This window comes from Oncorhynchus nerka, linkage group LG23 (assembly GCF_034236695.1).
Source record: "Oncorhynchus nerka isolate Pitt River linkage group LG23, Oner_Uvic_2.0, whole genome shotgun sequence".
Classification (NCBI taxonomy): domain Eukaryota; kingdom Metazoa; phylum Chordata; class Actinopteri; order Salmoniformes; family Salmonidae; genus Oncorhynchus; species Oncorhynchus nerka.
Genome location: NC_088418.1, coordinates 12,047,924 through 12,066,093, shown reverse-complemented (window position 1 = coordinate 12,066,093; position 18,170 = coordinate 12,047,924). Strand labels below are relative to the sequence as shown.

Genomic DNA, 18,170 nt, shown 5'->3' with positions numbered 1-18,170 from the left:
TGTATATGTGTATATATATATATATATATATATATATGTATATTAGACTATTATTCTGCAATTACTGCGTCCAAAATACCAAAGTCGACTGCAGTAACTGCACTTTTACTGCAGTTTCAAAACCGTACTCTTTTTTTTGTTCTTTTTGTTTTGTGAAAGTTGTTGAATCCTTAATGATATTTTGGCATACAGTAGCACATCAGCGTAACCTGAACCGTCCAAGACAAGTAGTGTATCTCAAATGATTATAGCTAATAAAGCCTGAGTAAATGTATCTATCTTGTAGATACTATCAGCTCTCGCTCAGCCTATTCCCGACTGTGTGTCCCCAAACGATCATAAAATAATCTTCACCCACTGTTCATTCACCGGGTATCCAAAAGGGTCCGGAGAGGCGTATCTTTCGGATGAATAATTATGTCCCAGCACAGCTAGGAACACAGAGATCCGTCCGTCATTTAACAGTGCAGCATAGCCCCCACACACTTCCGCGTGTCTAAAACTACCGATACACGCTTTCCTTAGGGCTGTTAAAGAGCGGTAAAACTAGATATCCATGTCCAAATAGGCTACACATTTTAGGGAGGTTAGATTTGAGATGTTAGTGCTGCAATTCATACATTTCCACTCCAAAACATAGTAGCTAGCCTACTCTGTTTCAGAATAGCCTGGTTCACGTTGCACACAACTGCTACATCGTTTGTGTAATTTAATCGTGGTCTCAAATTATATGACGCGCTATAAATGAGATGCGATACTCTGGCGACCTCTTTTGGATAAAAAAAAAGCATGATTTTTTAACGCGTGAGATGTCCAACCATTTCCTCAGGCTATTCGTCAATTTATCGGAAACGTCCGAACTTTGATTCGGACAACGGGGTGCTCAGTGACTCAATCCAGTTGCAGTAGATGGAGCCTGGTCGCATGTATGTATAAGGGATAGTGATGTGTAGAGTAGGCTAGCTAGTCACACCTAAGGAGAACAAAAACGTGGTTTTCTGATCAAAATAGTGGACTAGCTATTATCTTCCCCGTGGATTCCTTAGGTAAGTCTTTCTGCTGCATTCAATGTGCCTATTGATCTTAAAGGTTTTCCTATTTCCTATGCATTCTGTATACTGCGCACTCAACGTGAAATTGTGTTTACTTATGTTTATTCTGTGCGCTCAGGAGGAGCGGGTTGTCTTCTGCTGACTGTCCGATATGTTTGAGTAGCAACATTAGTGGAGATGCACCAACTTATGTAATTAATTTATTCATGTTTGGGCTCAATAAACCACCCGAAAGCGAAATCGTGTTAACTTGTGTCTCCGGGAGCTCAGGGGGGAGGGTTGATTTCTGCTCTGCCGTTTTACGTTAGTGGAGATGCACCATTTTATGTGAAGAATGTATTCGTGTTTTAGCGCAATAAACCACCCGAAAACAGTAGTCTTGAAATGTGAAAATGTGTCATTGTATAGGCTACATAATGACAGCATATTGCGAATCAATGTGATGTTATGCATGGGAAATAACTGTCTAACTCATTAGACAAATTGAGTAGTAAGCCACTCAAACTCGGACAGTCAGTAGAACTCAAATCATAAGTGGTACTAACTCAGATTTCAATAAGATTTATAATTTAATGTTGAGTACTGTTAACAAATATTAGGCTATTGAGTAAATATAACATTTACTTGTGTTCTGCTCATCTAAAGTTGAGTTTTTGCAAGTTATGATTAATATTTTAAAGTCGATCTAACGTGGATTAAATAAGTGGTTCTAACTTGATTCTAATTATGTTTTACGTATTTGTTTAAAATAATAAAGTAGTAGACAGACATATTTCTTGATTTATTTGTGCTGTACTGATATAGAATTATGACGTTTCTTGCAGAGCCACGTACCACTTAAATATTAATAACTTGGTTTTTTTGAAAGTTAATCATATTTAATAGTGACACGTGGCTCTATTTTTAGAGGATTGTGGGTAATTCAACATTTTTAGACTTTATGATACTTTTACATAATGTTGTATGTTTGAATAAAGAGAAGTATATTTCTAAAATAGTATTAAGCAGTTTGTTGTGCTATGAGGTGTAATGGATCAGAATGAATGGATATAAAAACTAGCGGATAAATGACGTACAATAACGAGACAAGCCATTCCCACATCAAGGGCATGCGTTCCGCTCCTAATGACAAGCTAATGCAGCAGCCTGCAATGATTAAAGCACTAGCTCCAGTTACTGCTAGAGGAATGAATATTGTGCCCAACAATTCCTGCCAAGGTGGGTTAAAGTGACAAATTGTCAAATACATAAAACAATGTTGAAATGTAATACTTTCATAGGGGCACAAGGCAGAAGCAGACACGGGAGATGGCTTGAGTCTTTGATATTTATTAATCAATCCAAAGGGGGTAGGTAAGAGTGGACAGGCAAAATGTCAAAAATCCTTTCAAGGGATTATTGTAAGGTGATGTCATAGTGCCCCAACAGCCAACTACACTGTCAGCTGTTTTTTGTAATTTTATCATTAACTTACTGTATTAATCAATTGTATAAACCGACTACCTACAGTAGATTACTGTACAATGCACAGTAAAACACTGTTAATTTTTTTTCACCTTTTATTTAACCAGGTTGGCCAGTTGAGAACAAGTTCTCATTTACAACTGTGACCTAGCCCAGAGAAAGCAAAGCAGTGCGACAAAATCAACAGAGTTACACATAAACAAACGTACAATCAATAACAGAAAAGAAAAATAGAAAAATCTATGTACAGTCTGTGCAAATGTAGGGAGGTGGGCAATAAATAGGCCCAAGAGGCGAAAATAATTACATTTTAGCAATAATACTGGAGTGCAGATGATGATGTGCAAGTAGAGATACTGGGGAACAAAAGAGCAAGAGGGTAAGTAATAATATGGGGATGAGGTAGTCGGTTGTGCTGTTTATTTACAGATTGGCTGTGTACAGGTACAGTGATCGGTAAGCTGCTCAGACAGCTGATGCTTAAAGTTAGGGAGGGAGATATAAGACTCCAGCTTCAGAGATTGGTTTCCAGTCATTGGCAGCAGAGAACTGGAAGGAAAGGCGGCCGAAGGAAGTGTTGGCTTTGGGGATGACCAGTGCAATGTTTTACACCACACTTTAAGACCTTTCTGTCATTTCAACTGTAAAATACCGTAAATGTGTTTTACAGTATTAATTATGGTGCATTGTGGGAAAATGTGGTGAATGGGGAAAGAGTCTCTGTCTCATTAACATATTTTAAGGCATTCCTTGTAAGAAGTTACATTTGTTGCGCCTGTGACTACGAATGCATACACTTATGTTGAAGTCATTGAAACAAGTTTTTCAACCACTCCACAAATTTCTTAACAAACTATAGATTTAGCAAGTCGGTTAGGACATCTACTTTGTTCATGACACAAGTCATTTTTCAAAACAATTGTTGACAGACAGAATATTTCACTTATAATTTACTGTATCACAATTCCAGTGGGTCAGAAGTTTACATACACTAAGTTGACTGTGCCTTTTAAACAGCTTGGAAAATTCCAGAAAATGATGTCATGGCTTTAGAAGCTTCTGATAGGCTATTTGACATAATTTGAGTCAATTGGAGGTGTACCTGTGGATGTATTTCAAGGCCTACCTTCAAACTCAGTGCCTCTATGATTGACATCATGGGAAAATCAAAAGAAATCAGCCAAGACCTCAGAAAGAAAATTGTAGACCTCCACAAGTCTGGTTCATCCCTGGGAGCAATTTCCAAACTCCTGAAGGTACCACGTTAATCTGTACAAACAATAGTATGCAAATATAAACCCCATGGGACCACGCAGCCATCATACCGCTCATGAAGGAGATGTGTTCTGTCTCCTAGAGATGAACGTACTTTGGTGCAAAAAGTGCAAATCAATCCCCGAACAACAGCAAAGGACCTTGTGAAGATGCTGGAGGAAACAGGTACAAAAGTATCTATATCCACAGTAAAACGAGTTCTATATCGACATAACCTGAAAGGCCACTCAGCATGGAAGAAGCCACTGCTCCAAAACCGCCCTAAAAAAGCCGTCCTAAAAAAGCCAGACTACGGTTTGCAACTGCACATGGGTACAAAGATTGGACTTTTTGAAGAAATGTCCTCTGGTCTGATGAAACAAAAATAGAACTGTTTGGCCATAATGACCATCTTTATGTTTGGAGGAAAAAGGGGGAGGCTTGCAAGCTGAAGAACACCATCCCAACCGTGAAGCATGGGGGTGGCAGCATCATGTTGTGGGGGTGCTTTGCTGCAGGAGGGACTGGTGCACAAAATAGATGGCATCATGAGGCGGGGAAAGTATGTGGATATATTGAAGCAACATCTCAAGACATCAGTCAGGAAGTTAAAGCTTGGTCGCAAATGGGTCTTCCAAATGGACAATGACCCCAAGCATACTTCTAAAGTTGTGGCAAAATGGCTTAAGGGCAAAAAAGTAAAGTTATTGGAGCGGCCATCACAAAGGCCTGACCTCAATCCCATAGAAAATTTGTGGGCAGAACTGAACAAGTGTGTGCGAGCAAGGAGGCCTACAAACCTGACTCAGTTACACCAGCTCTGTCAGGAGGAATGGGCCAAAATTTTGAAGACCAATGTATCCCTAACTACAGTAACATTTTCAGTAACATTTTACCTGCTATGACACGTTTTTTTCTCAACCTCGGTTGAATGAGGACAAGAGCGCCCGCTAAATGACCAAAATGGAAATGTAAAAATGAAAACTTGCAAAGAACGCTGGGTAATATGCCGCTGCGTGGGTCATTCCAGTAATATGTTGTAAATGAGATTACACTAAAAATGTTGGTACCATAAAATGGATTACTGTAAAATGGATTACAGTAGCTGTACTGTGAAATTACAGTAACTTACTGGTCAATTACTGCCAGTAAGTTTTACAGGAAATGTTTTAGTGTAGCTGTGAAAATCCATTGTTAGTCAACATTTCCAAACACCCAGCAGCATGGGTATTCTACCGTGTTCTCCTTGGAAAGTTAATGATCATATGTGGCCCTTTCCGGCTGTTGCCTTCATCAGAAAAGGTTCAGCAAATCCCTCTTCGACATCAAACTAGCTGCAGGGCGCAGGCCAAGAGGGTGCTGCTGATTCAACACGGTGGTTCTGTGGGCTGTGAAAACACTCTCAGCTGCAGCTTCACATCTCCTTGGGATATCTGCCTGACACCAAGGCCATAATTAAGATGCATCGACCCACACACATCCTGAAAACATATTACTCTGCAGTTTTCGTCTCTCACATCCCTGCTCTCTCTCTCCTCTCTCTCTCTGTGTGTGTATCTTTCTCTCTCTCTCTCTCTGTGTCAAGCCAGGCCAGTTTTAGGTGAGGCCATCCTAATGAGCCCACAGAGGACCTCTACTGCAATGTAGTGATTTAGAATTTGTGCAGTGTACACACACACACACACACACACATATTTCCGTATTCTGCCTCCTCATCGATTTGAGCTGCCATTGGGCTATAACTCAGGCCCAACACTGATGGAATGAGTGCCAGAAAATAATAGAGCTGTGTATCACTGTGCCAGAGTATTGAAGCTGTGGATCACTGTGCCAGAGTATTGATGCTGTGTATCACTGTGCCAGAGTATTGAAGCTGTGTATCACTGTGCCAGAGTATTGAAGCTGTGTATCACTGTGCCAGAGTATTGATGCTGTGGATCACTGTGCCAGAGTATTGAAGCTGTGTATCACTGTGCCAGAGTATTGAAGCTGTGTATCACTGTGCCAGAGTATTGATGCTGTGGATCACTGTGCCAGAGTATTGAAGCTGTGTATCTCTGTGCCAGAGTACTGAAGCTGTGTATCTCTGTGCCAGAGTATTGAAGCTGTGGCTCACTGTGCCAGAGTATTGAAGCTGTGGCTCACTGTGCCAGAGTATTGATGCTGTGGCTCACTGTGCCAGAGTATTGATGCTGTGGATCACTGTGCCAGAGTATTGAAGCTGTGTATCACTGTGCCAGAGTATTGAAGCTGTGTATCACTGTGCCAGAGTATTGATGCTGTGGATCACTGTGCCAGAGTATTGAAGCTGTGTATCACTGTGCCAGAGTATTGAAGCTGTGTATCACTGTGCCAGAGTATTGAAGCTGTGTATCACTGTGCCAGAGTACTGAAGCTGTGTATCTCTGTGCCAGAGTACTGAAGCTGTGGCTCACTGTGCCAGAGTACTGATGCTGTGGCTCACTGTGCCAGAGTATTGATGCTGTGGATCACTGTGCCAGAGTACTGAAGCTGTGTATCTCTGTGCCAGAGTATTGAAGCTGTGGCTCACTGTGCCAGAGTATTGAAGCTGTGGCTCACTGTGCCAGAGTATTGAAGCTGTGGCTCACTGTGCCAGAGTATTGATGCTGTGGCTCACTGTGCCAGAGTATTGAAGCTGTGGCTCACTGTGCCAGAGTATTGAAGCTGTGGCTCACTGTGCCAGAGTATTGATGCTGTGGATCACTGTGCCAGAGTACTGAAGCTGTGTATCTCTGTGCCAGAGGGCATTTCTCCCCCCCCCCAGCTGCCAAGATGATGAAGGAGTGCCTCCAGTTCTTCATCGAGCCGGCCCAAAAAATCAAGATCCGCCTCAAGGTAGGACCCTTGGACACCTATCAACTATCAGACACCCCTTAATAGTACTGATGTTTGTCCTTGTCAAGATGACTCAGGAGAAAGAAAGGATTGGTTCATTTCCCGTCTGTGCTTTATCTGTGTGACAGTGCTGCATGATTGATGAATGTCATTTTCCCTTCACCCTTCCCCCTCTTTGTCTCTCTCATCCATTGCTCCCTCTGCTCTAGGAGTCTCGTAAGAAAGGGACGGATGAGAAGAAAGAACCTTTAGTGGAGAGTCAGCTGTTCATAATGGAACTGGCCAGGGAACTCAACAGACTGTGCCAGGTACACACACACACAAGGACGGACACACACACACACTCAGACACACACACGTACACACACACACACACACGGACACAAGCACACACACACACGGACACACACCCACACTCGGACACACACCCACACACTCAGACACACACACGCACGGACACACACACACACGCAAGCAAACAACCACACTCTCTCTACTATTATCTTCTCAGAGGTCAAAGGTCTTAGCCCACATCTGGACCAGTGAAGACAACTGGCCTCCCAGTGTGTGTAGACACTTCATAGTGGAGTGGGCTGCCGTGCTAGAGAAGAGTGGCCAGGTGAGCACTGATGTTTGAAAGCTATTTGATAGTTTTACTTTAAAAAGCCTTTTTTTCCTTGAAATGAATCCTTTGTCATTGTTTTCTTTGTTGATAAACTATTATTAGACTTCTATGAGACTTGTTATTGCAGTTTTTACTTCATGATCTCTTTACGGACTTGTTATTGCAGTTTTTACTTCATGATCTCTTTACGGACTGTCTTTTGATTGTGCAGCTGAGGAGCATGCAGGCAGAGAAGAGGGACTGGAAGACAGGGGGAGAGTATGACATGGGAACCCACAAACGGGTCATCATGGACTGGACACACCAGCTCAGAAACAGACCAGAGGTAAGGAACATGGGAGGGATTGGGTCACTAGAGTCAAATCAAATAAAATTTATTTATAAAGCCCTTTTTTCATCAGCCGATGTCACAAAGTGCTATACAGAAACCCAGCCTAAAACTCCAAACAGCAAGCAATGCAGATGTAGAAGCACAGTGGCTAGAAAAAATTCCCTAGAAAGGCAGGAACATAGGAAGAAACCTAGAAGGGAACCAGGCTCTGAGGGGTGGCCAGTCCTCTTCTGACTGTGCCGGGTGGAGTTATAATCCCACCCATTTTGCCAAAGCACAGCCCACACACCACTAGAGGGATATCAACAGACCACCAACTTACTACCCTGAGACAAGGCTGTGTATAGCCCACGAAGCTTTCCTACACAGCACGAGTCTGAGGGGACGGCAAATCAGGACAAGAAGATCACGTCAGTGACTCAACCCACTCAAGTCGAGTATAGCGAAAAAAGCCTGGCAAGACGTGACGCACCCCACCTAGGGTCGGCATGGAAGAGCACTAGTAAGCCAATGACTCAGCCCCTGTAATAAGGTCAGAGGCAGAGAATCCAAGTGTCCAAAATATTACTAAAGAGTTTACTACCCTACTATATTCATCTGTCTCTGTCTGTCTGTCTCTGTGATTAGGGAGCAGCTCATCCTCATCTTTCCTTCTTCAGTCTCCTGTGTTGCATTAAATGTGTGCACATGATGGACTTATTATGTTGCAGTATGGACCCGTAATGGAAGACTGCCTCCTAATTCCCTCTTTTCATTTGTTACTATATGAAGTAATATGGACTTCCCTCCCCCTCCAGCCCAGTATCTGGCCCGGTGAGCCCGTATTGATGATGTTGGATGATCTGGAGTTCCAGTGGCAGAGGGGGCGTCTGCCGAACCTTCTCCCAGCCATGGAGCTGGTCATGTGGGTGGTGCTGAGTGCAGACAGCCCTGACAAGGTGTGTGTGTTTCTATGACTGAACCAAAACAATAATAACACCTTTGCCTTTCTTCAACTCACACTTTTCTTTTCCGACTTGCACTGAATTTGCCGACAGCTACTCATTGAGAGTGTAATATGCGGTTGTCTTTCTTAGCTATCTTAAGATGAATGCACACAGTGCCAAATTGTAAAAAATAACTACTTGTTATATGGAACCTTTTTTTGAAGGTTCTGTAAAGAACCATGCTCATAAGGTTCTAAATGGAACATGTATGTGGTTATAAAGAACCCTTTCCTAAGGTTATATAAAGAACCATAACAAAGGTTCTATATAGCACCAAAAAGGGTTCCGCTATGGTTACAACACTTTTTGGGTCTAAATAGAACCATTTTTATGGTTCTTGATATAACCTTTACAGATAATGGTTCTATAAAGAACCTTCCTTCCTCTCAAGGTTCGTTGTAGAACCATACAGGGTTTTTATTCTGGTTTAATAGCCATATTATATTGTTCAATTCCATAGGATTTATTATTGTGTTTATTAACAAGTTGAATCAGGTGCTCTGAAACAGCTGAGGGTCCCTGAGGAGAGAATTGACAACTACTGACTTAGTCAACCATTCTCAATTAGCACAAGACCATACATGAGTCTATCACATGATTCTGTCATTGGCCATAGACATACATGACATAAACCAATATAAGACAACTCATTGGATAAACTGGAAGGACACTCTCACTCACGGTTGCACGAAAAGAGCTGTGCACAAACCACACCCCAAAATATTCTAATTATCACTAAAACAGGAAAGAACCCTTTTTTGAACTGCAAATAACATTGAAGGGCTTCTTTGTGTCAGTATGGTTCCACATTTGGGGCGGCAGGGTAGCCTAGTGGTTAGAGTGTTGGACTAGTAACCTGAAGGTTGCAAGTTCAAATCCCCGACAAGGTACAAATCTGTCGTTCTGCCCCTGAACAGGCAGTTAACCCACTGTTCCTAGGCCGTCATTGAAAATAAGAATTTGTTCTTAACTGACTTGCCTTGTAAAATAAAGGTAAAAAAATAAAAGAACCCTTGAGGTACCCTTATTTTGTAGTGTGTAATAGTAAGTCGCTCTGGGTAAAAGCGTCTGCTAAATGACTAAATTGTTAATGTAAACTAACTGAATAATTATTCATCAATGAATCTGATTAGATACACATTGCACAGATGAACTCACTCCTTCCTCTGTGTCTGCAGGAGGACGTAACCAAGCAGTGGCTGATCAGAAAACAGAGGAGTCAGAAGAGCGGTGTGTGGAGCTTTCACGTGTTGAAGTCATCAAGAAAGCGCTTCGAACACACCGACCGCCTCGTTGCGCAAAATAATACACAGCATCGTCTGGATGTGTGTGCAACAACAGTTCAACATTCCCCATTTCTGTCAATCCGTCTACGTTCTATAAATCCAACGTGCACTGCAACTGTCACGCAATGCTGCAAGGCATTTCTGGTGTTCCAAAATGCAATGACGCTGTCGGTGTGATGGAAAGAAGGCCTAGATTTGATCAGATAAAGCGTTAACCGGGGATAGACAACGCCAGCGTAGCAGGTGTTTTGGTGGTGCCGGAGTCCTATCAGTGAGCAGCTGCTCATGTGGTCATTGTCACGAAGCCACACCCACTGTCTTTGTTTTTTTAATTTAACCTTTATTTAACTAGGCAAGTCAGTTAAGAACAAATTCTTATTTACAATGACGGCCAAACCTGGACAACGCTGGGCCAATTGCCGCCCTATCGCCCAATCACAGCCGGATGTGATGCAGCCTGCATTCGAACTAGGGGTTACGGTGACACCTCTTGCACTGAGATGCAATTAAGAAAGAATAACCAGGCATCCTCTACTGACGGGATGAGGTCAATATCCTTCCAGGATACCCAGGCCAGGTCGATTAGAAAGGCCTGCCCGTTGAAGTGTTTTAGGGAGCGTTTGACAGTGATATGAGGGGTGGTCGTTTGACCGCAGACCCGTTACGGATGCAGACAATGAGGCAGTGATCGCTGAGATCTTGGTTGAAAACAGCAGAGGTGTATTTGGAGGGCAAGTTGGTTAGGATGATACCTATGAGGGTGCCCATGTTTACGGATTTGGGGTTGTACCTGGTAGGTTCAGTTCATTGATCATTTGTGTGAGATTGAGGGCATCAAGTTTAGGTTGTAGGATGGCCGGGGTGTTAAGCATGTCCCAGTTTAGGTCACCTAGCAGCACGAGCTCTGAAGATAGATGAAGGGCAATCAATTCACAGATGGTGTCCAGGGCACAGCTGGGGGCAGAGGGAGGTCGGTAGCAGGCGGCAACGGTGAGAGACTTGTTTCTGGAAAGGTGCATTTTTAGAAGCTCTAATTGTTTGACCTGAATTGTATGATGTAGATTGCCACTCCTCCCCCTTTGGCAGTTCTATCTTGTCGGAAAATGTTATAGTTAGGGATGGAAATTTCAGGGGTTTTGGTGGTCTTCCTAAGCCAGGATTCAGACACGGCTTGGACATCTGGGTTGGCAGAGTGAGCTAAGGCAGTGAAACAAACTTGGGGAGGAAGCTTCTAATGTTAACATGCATGAAACCAAGGCTTTTACGGTTACAGAAGTCAACAAATAAGAGTGCCTGGGGAATGGGAGTGGAGCTAGGCACTTCTGGGCCTGGATTAACCTCTAAATCACCAGAGGGACAAAGGAGGAGTAGGATAAGTGTACGGCTAAAGGCTATAAGAACTGGTCGTCTAGTACGTTCAGAACAGAGTATAAAAGGAGCAGGTTTCTGGGCGCGATAGAATATATTCACGGCATAATGTATAGACAAAGGTTTGGTAGGATGTGAATACAGTGGAGATAAACCTAGGCATAGAGTGACGATGAGAGAGATATTGTCTGTAGAAACATCATTGAAACCAGGTGATGTCACTGCATGTGTGGAAGGTGGAACTGAAGGGTTAGCTAAGGCATATTGAGCAGGGCTAGAGGCTCTACAGTGAAATAAGAGAATAATCACTAACCAGAACAGCAATGGACAAGGCATATTGACATTAGGGAGAGGCATGCTTAGTCGAGTGATCATAGGGGTCCAGTGAGTAGTTAAGCTGGCTGGAGACAGAGCGATTCAGACAGCTAGCGGGCCGGGGCTAGCAAGCTAGCAGAAGGGCCTTAGAGGTACGTCGTGACGGAAGAAGTCTGTTGTAGTCCCCTGCGTGCTGTTCCGTCGGCAGACCAGCCGTTATGGATTAGTAGTGTTCCGTGTAGTAAAGGTGCCCAGTCCAATTGACAAAATGCCTTGGACCGCTGCGCCACTCGGGAGTACGTTAGACATTCAGAATGAGAGGGTAAAGGTTATATAGAAATAATGGCCATCAAAATGAAAGAACGAAATACTGACAAATTTCTATAAGCCTAATCAAGGTGTAGATTACATTCCAGTGTTCGAACTTGTAAACATGGCTGCATAGAATTTCTAAATGCGACTCCGTGCAGCCAATGGCAATGTCCACAATAGGTATAATGGGCGTATTAGATTATGCTGAGTGGTGGGAAACCGGGCAAAGGCCCTTCATGTCATCGGGTGAAAGCGGTGAGGGAGGAGCACCATTCTCAAATCAAACAGCCGCTCGGTCATTTTGTCAACAAAGCAGCATGGTGTATCATCAAAAGATTTTAGAGCAACCAAATGATTATAGATAGCGTCCCACACCCTGTAGCGCATGCGCAATGTAGCCTTTTTGTCTTATACCAAACCAATCAGGTCGTTGTTCAACAAAACAAAGCTTCGGACGTCATTGATCACGTGCTTCTGATAAAGTGATATAGGCATTGCGTGCTGCTTTGCGGTACACTGCTTAGCGATTTGACGCATTCCTCAGAGCTCTGACATTAAACGTAACATCACTAGAATTTTCTAAGTAGTTTGCATTGGGAAGACAGATAAAGCGTTTTTATCAAAAGCAAGCATTTTTGCATGGAAAAACACAGACTCCTACTAATTACAACTCGTTTAATTACATGACTTTTGTTTTGAGCCAACTTCGCCGTCGTTACGCCCGGTAGGCAATCAACTTTCACCCAATGCAAATCACACCTACACGGGTGCCCAGATTAATCGAACCCCCTCATTGCTGGGAGCTGACAGCTCTAACACAGTTTCAACTCCGACACCGCCAAAACAACAGCTTTGTAGGTGACGGCCATCGCAAATCTGATTAAATCTTGCCCTTACACAAGTGTTACAGCAATCAGTGACAGAAATGTTGGAGATCACAGGTGTGTCATTGTGTGACAATGTGAGCTGATTGTGCCGCTAAGTAAAATTATGGCTAATAATCTATCAGTGCTCAAGAGATCCCATGAGATTCATAGAATTTATCATGGGTAAATCAATCGGCCAGCCTTTCATAGCCATTAGGGTGACATCCCAGAAAACATGACGTTATTGAATACCTTATGTGGGTATTCGCCTGACACGGGCTAGCCAGTCCCTCCAGGATTTTGGTCTGGATTTTGTAAAATATTTGCAAGCAAAAATGCTTGATTTTGCTGAGGCAATTCTGACATTTCGCATGGAAATATGCAATGATTTTGTCCAATATGTCGCGAAATTGTGCTGAAAAGGGAAAACGTTTTGTGCACGTGTGGCTTGATCTAATCATATAATGCGGTGAATGTGCAGTGATTGGTTGAAATTGCGAGCCCTCTTTTTGTACTGCAGTGATCGGTCAGTTTTAAATTATAATATTACAAGGATTTGTCTGTTTTATGGGTAAATAGTGTGGTGATTGGTCAAATTTGTAAGCCCTCGCCTCGTATAATAAGCAGGGAATTGTTGATTTTGCAAAACTATTTGCTGTTGCGGAATCCTGGAGCGACGGGCTAGCTCACACTAAGTCCACACCAACTCAACACAGGCTAGCCCACACCAACCCAACACAGGCTAGCCCTCACCAGCCCAACACAGGCTAGCTCACACCAGCCCAACACAGGCTAGCTCACACCAGCCCAACACAGGTTAGCCCTCACCAGCCCAACACAGGCTAGCCCTCACCAGCCCAACACAGGCTAGCCCTCACCAGCCCAACACAGGCTAGCCCTCACCAGCCCAACACAAGCTAGCCCTCACCAGCCCAACACAGGCTAGCCCTCACCAGCCCAACACAGGCTAGCCCTCACCAGCCCAACACAGGCTAGCCCTCACCAGCCCAACATAGGCTAGCCCAACACAGGCTAGCCCTCACCAGCCCAACACAGGCTAGCCTTCACCAGCCCAACACAGGCTAGCCCTCACCAGCCCAACACAGGCTAGCCCAAGTCCTACTACCTCACAATGTAGAGGCAGGGACTTATTCGAATATTTGGGCCATTGTTTGCACACTGGTCTTTCTGTGCAACCGTTACTGAGAAGTTTGTTCCAGTTTAAGTGTTCTGTTGTGTAATGCCCAAATAGTGTTTGATCTTGTACCGTGCCAATGATAAAGTTTTCAAAAATACTTAAATAAGTGTGAGGTGTGGGACACTAAACAGTTTGTCTTGTAAGACATATATGTATGGTAGTGACAATCTGGTTGTCATTCTGATACAATGTGACACATTCACCAAATACCTTTAATGCTTGAAAATGTATGCATTGGATTGTAATAAATAAATAATACATCAATTCATATTTAAAAACATATAAATTGGCATAGGGTGGGGCAGCCCAAATGGGGCCATTATTCTTGCCCACATCGGGCTGACACCATGCTAGTGTGGGCATGTTTGCTGGGAAAACATTATTTCAGACAAAGTGAGGGCTGCCCACACTGGGCCAAAGCCTTAGGGACCAATGTGGAGCCAAGGCCCATCGGCTTAATGTCCGCAGCCTTTGGGCCCACATCGTGCCAATGTGGGCATGTTTTCTGGGAAAACATTATTTCAGACAGAGTGAGGGCTGCCCACGCTGGGCCAAAGCCTTAGGGACCAATGTGGAGCCAAGGCCCATCGGCTTAATGTCCGCAGCCTTTGGGCCCACATCGTGCCAATGTGGGCATGTTTTCTGGGAAAACATTATTTCAGACAGAGTGAGGGCTGCCCACGCTGGGCCAAAGCCTTAGGGACCAATGTGGAGCCAAGGCCCATCGGCTTAATGTCCGCAGCCTTTGGGCCCACATCGTGCCAATGTGGGCATGTTTTCTGGGATGGTTGATGAATCACTTGAAGTGCTGCCAATTGGTATCGATAAGAAAAATGAAAGGAGCGGAATGGAACAAACATGCCTGAGTACTTGGCAGTTAAGTAACAGAAAATGGGTTAAGATTGAACTTTTGACAGTATTTTAACCTCAGTTTTGTTGACTCTTTCAGATGCAGCCCGCTACATTCCCCACAACGGTATGTGAAACTCATAATGGATTTGTTATTGAGGAGTAAAGGAAACTGTAAATACAGTCACGCCTTTTCTTACTCTTAACAACAACTTTTTTTATCTCAGTATGGAACTGGATCTGTGATGCTGCAGAGGAAGTGACCCTTGACCCCAAGACAGCCAACCCTGACCTCTTCCTCTCTGATGACGACAAGCGAATGCGCTGTGGCCTGGAGCGGCGAGACATCCCTAACTGCAGTCGCCGCTTCGACGGCTGGTGGTTTTGCGCTCTGGGAAGCGAGGGCTACATCTCCGGGCGCCATTACTGGGAAGTCGAAGTGGGCGACCGGGACTGGCGGCTGGGCGTGGCTAAAGGCTCCGCCCAGAGGAAGGGTTACAGTCCCCTCAACACACAGACGGGCTACCTCACCCTGAGGCTGGAGAGGGGCTCAGACCTCAAGGCGCTGACGGTGCCCGCCACGCCACTGGCCCAGATGCTGGTCCCCAGAAAGGTAGGGGTCTACCTGGACTATGAACAGGGCCAGCTCTCCTTCTACGATGTGGAGAAGAGGTCCCACATCTACACGTACAACGAGACCTTCACAGAGAGACTGTTCCCCGTGTTTGGGACTGTAGAGGTGGTGAGGGATCTGGTGATCAGGCCGGCACAGACCAGGGAACCCTGCCTCTGCCCTGGACCCTGTCTCTGGTGATAACGTATTACAGCGTTCTTCAAACCTGGTCCTGGAGAGCTAGCCTGGAATCCACACAGATTATTGTAATAGTAGCAAAATTCTGTGTAAATTCCAGGCTACTGGAGGGCAGGCTTTTGTTCTGATCCAGCACTATCACACCTGATTCGGTGGTGTGATGATTAGTTCATTCAGGTGTGTTAAAACAAGGCTGGAACAAATGCATGCACTCCTTAGGACCTGGGCTGAAGAACAATTATTACAATCCCTGTTACACTTTTTATTACATTGCCTTCATGCCACACTACTTCAAGGTGCAAAGGAACTGTAAAAGAACGTGCTGCCCAAATTACCCAAAGATCTGACGTAGTCGATATTTAGTTCAGCAAGAGCTTGCACACAGAAGACAGACACAGAGAGAGACAGAGACACACAGAAAGACAGAGACAGACAGCTAGTGTTTACAGTCTATAGTGTATAAAAGGGATGGTAGAGAAGGTAGCATGCAGTACTTCATTATTTCTCTTATTCTTAGCTTTTCTGATTCTCTTCCTGCCTGATTCTCTTCCTCTCTGATTCCACTGTCCAGCTTGCAAGAGTCTAAGCATATTTTTGGAAGTTACGGTTGATATTGAAGTGTGTAAAATGGTGTGATAACAATGCTTTTTTTTCAGTCATCAATAAATTAAGAAAAATCTCAAGAAGATGTTTGTCGGTTTCTAGTCAACAAAGGTGTGGAATTAGGGTTGCAAAAGGTAGGGTATATTACTGGTAACTTTCAAAGTCTACCAGTAAACTACCAGAATTTTTGTAACTTTCAGGAATTGTATGGAATTTATCACATGACATCTAGTGGCCTGTATGGGTACTTCAGATTATCACAGGTGTCTAATTATTTCTGGCCTCTGTGGGGCCTTATCACATATAAAATAAGATGATTTTTAAAAAATATGAAAACATTATCCTAAATACAACCCATCAACTTAATGAATGCCATTTGTGTTTAATATGAGGGTTTCAGCATTAAATATCCTTTACATTATTTACACACGTTTATATATTTGACGATGTCTTTGTTAATGTTTCGGGGCGCCAAACTGGTGGCACTTGTGAAAAAAGTAAATAGAAGAGTTGGGGCTCTTTTAAATCAGATCCGCTTTAGCCGACATCCACATAGCAGTTGTTTTGCTAGGGTCGGAAATGGAACTGCGTTAGAGCTGTGAAATCCACAAGCGGCTCCTGGCGCTATACCTTTCATTTTATTTAACCTTTATTTAACGAGGCAAGTCAGTTAAGAACAACATTCTTATTTACAATGACGGCCCTATCTAGCGCAGACTTTTCCATTGGCTGCATGGAGTTGCATTAAGGGAAATCCCATACAGCCTTGTTTACAAGCTTGAACACTGGAATGCGAGATGTAATCTACACCATAGAAATCCTAATTATTTTGTTTAATGATTTTTAGTTTGAGCGTCATTTCTATATAGCCTCGACTTTCCCATTCGGAACTTCTAAAGCTAGTGGGATGGGTGTGGTTTGGTGACAATGATCTCGAATAGCTGCTCATCGATTTTGACAGCTCCAACGCTACTGCCGGGTTAACGTTTGATCTGATTGAATCTAGGCCTTATTTGAAAATGCCATTGTTGATTTAGATGAATTTTTCATTAATTAGGCTTTTTTTCTCTTGAACCACTAGAAACTAATGGACGATATGGGCACAGATGTACAAAGTGCGTACTCTATATGAATACATATATTCAAGTTTAAATTACCATAGATTGCCTGATAATTACCAACATTTGCAGTAACTTTGGTAAATTACCGGTAGTTTGCTCCCCTGCAGTGCCTTTGAAAAGTATTCAGACCCCTTGACTTTTTCCACATTTCTTTACATGACAGCCTTATCTAAAGTGGTTCAAATAGTTTTTTCCCCTAATCAATCTACACACAATACCCTATAATGACAAAGCAAAAACTGTTTTAGCAATTTTACATAAGTATTCAGACCCTTTACTCAGTACTTTGTTGAAGCAACTTTGGCAGCGATTACAGCCTCACGTCTTCTTGGGTATGACACTACAAACTTGGCGCACCTGTATTTGGGGAGTTTCTCCCATTCTTCTCTGCAGATGCGCTCAAGCTCTGTCAGGTTGGATGGGGAGTGTCGCTGCACAGCTATTTTCAGGTCTCTCTAGAGATGTTCGCTCGGGTTCATATCCGGACTCTGGCTGGGCCACTCAAGGACATTCAGAGACTTGTCCCAAAGCAACTCCTGTGTTGTCTTAGTTGAGTGCTTAGGGTCATTATCCTGTTGGAAGGTGAACCTTTGCCCCAGGCTGAGGTCCTGAGTGCTCTGGAGCAGGTTTTCATCAAGGATCTCTGTACTTTGCTCTGTTCATCTATCTCTCAATGAAAAACATCCCCTCAGCATGATGCTGCCACCATCACGCTTCACTGTAGGAATGGTGCCAGGTTTTCTCCAGCCATGACGCTTGGCATTCTGGCCAAAGAGTTCAATCTTGGTTTCATATTGTTTCTCATGGTCAGAGTCTTTAGGTGCCTTTTGGCAAACTCCAAGCGGGCTGTCATGTGCCTTTTACTGTGGAGTG

The 18,170-nt window shown here is 43.7% G+C and overlaps 1 protein-coding gene across 1 annotated transcript; it reads left to right on the top strand.

Annotated features, from left to right (window-relative positions):
- The first annotated feature begins 410 nt into the window (after positions 1 to 410).
- Positions 411 to 16,259, top strand: LOC115106310 (butyrophilin subfamily 1 member A1-like). Its single transcript, XM_029628908.2, has 9 exons — positions 411 to 1,046; positions 6,556 to 6,626; positions 6,836 to 6,934; positions 7,138 to 7,245; positions 7,463 to 7,576; positions 8,380 to 8,520; positions 9,747 to 9,798; positions 14,863 to 14,889; positions 14,990 to 16,259. Exons 2-9 carry the CDS (start codon positions 6,564 to 6,566, stop codon positions 15,574 to 15,576), a joined length of 1,191 nt encoding a protein of 396 aa, XP_029484768.1. The 5' UTR covers positions 411 to 1,046; positions 6,556 to 6,563; the 3' UTR covers positions 15,577 to 16,259.
- Positions 16,260 to 18,170: the final 1,911 nt, after the last annotated feature.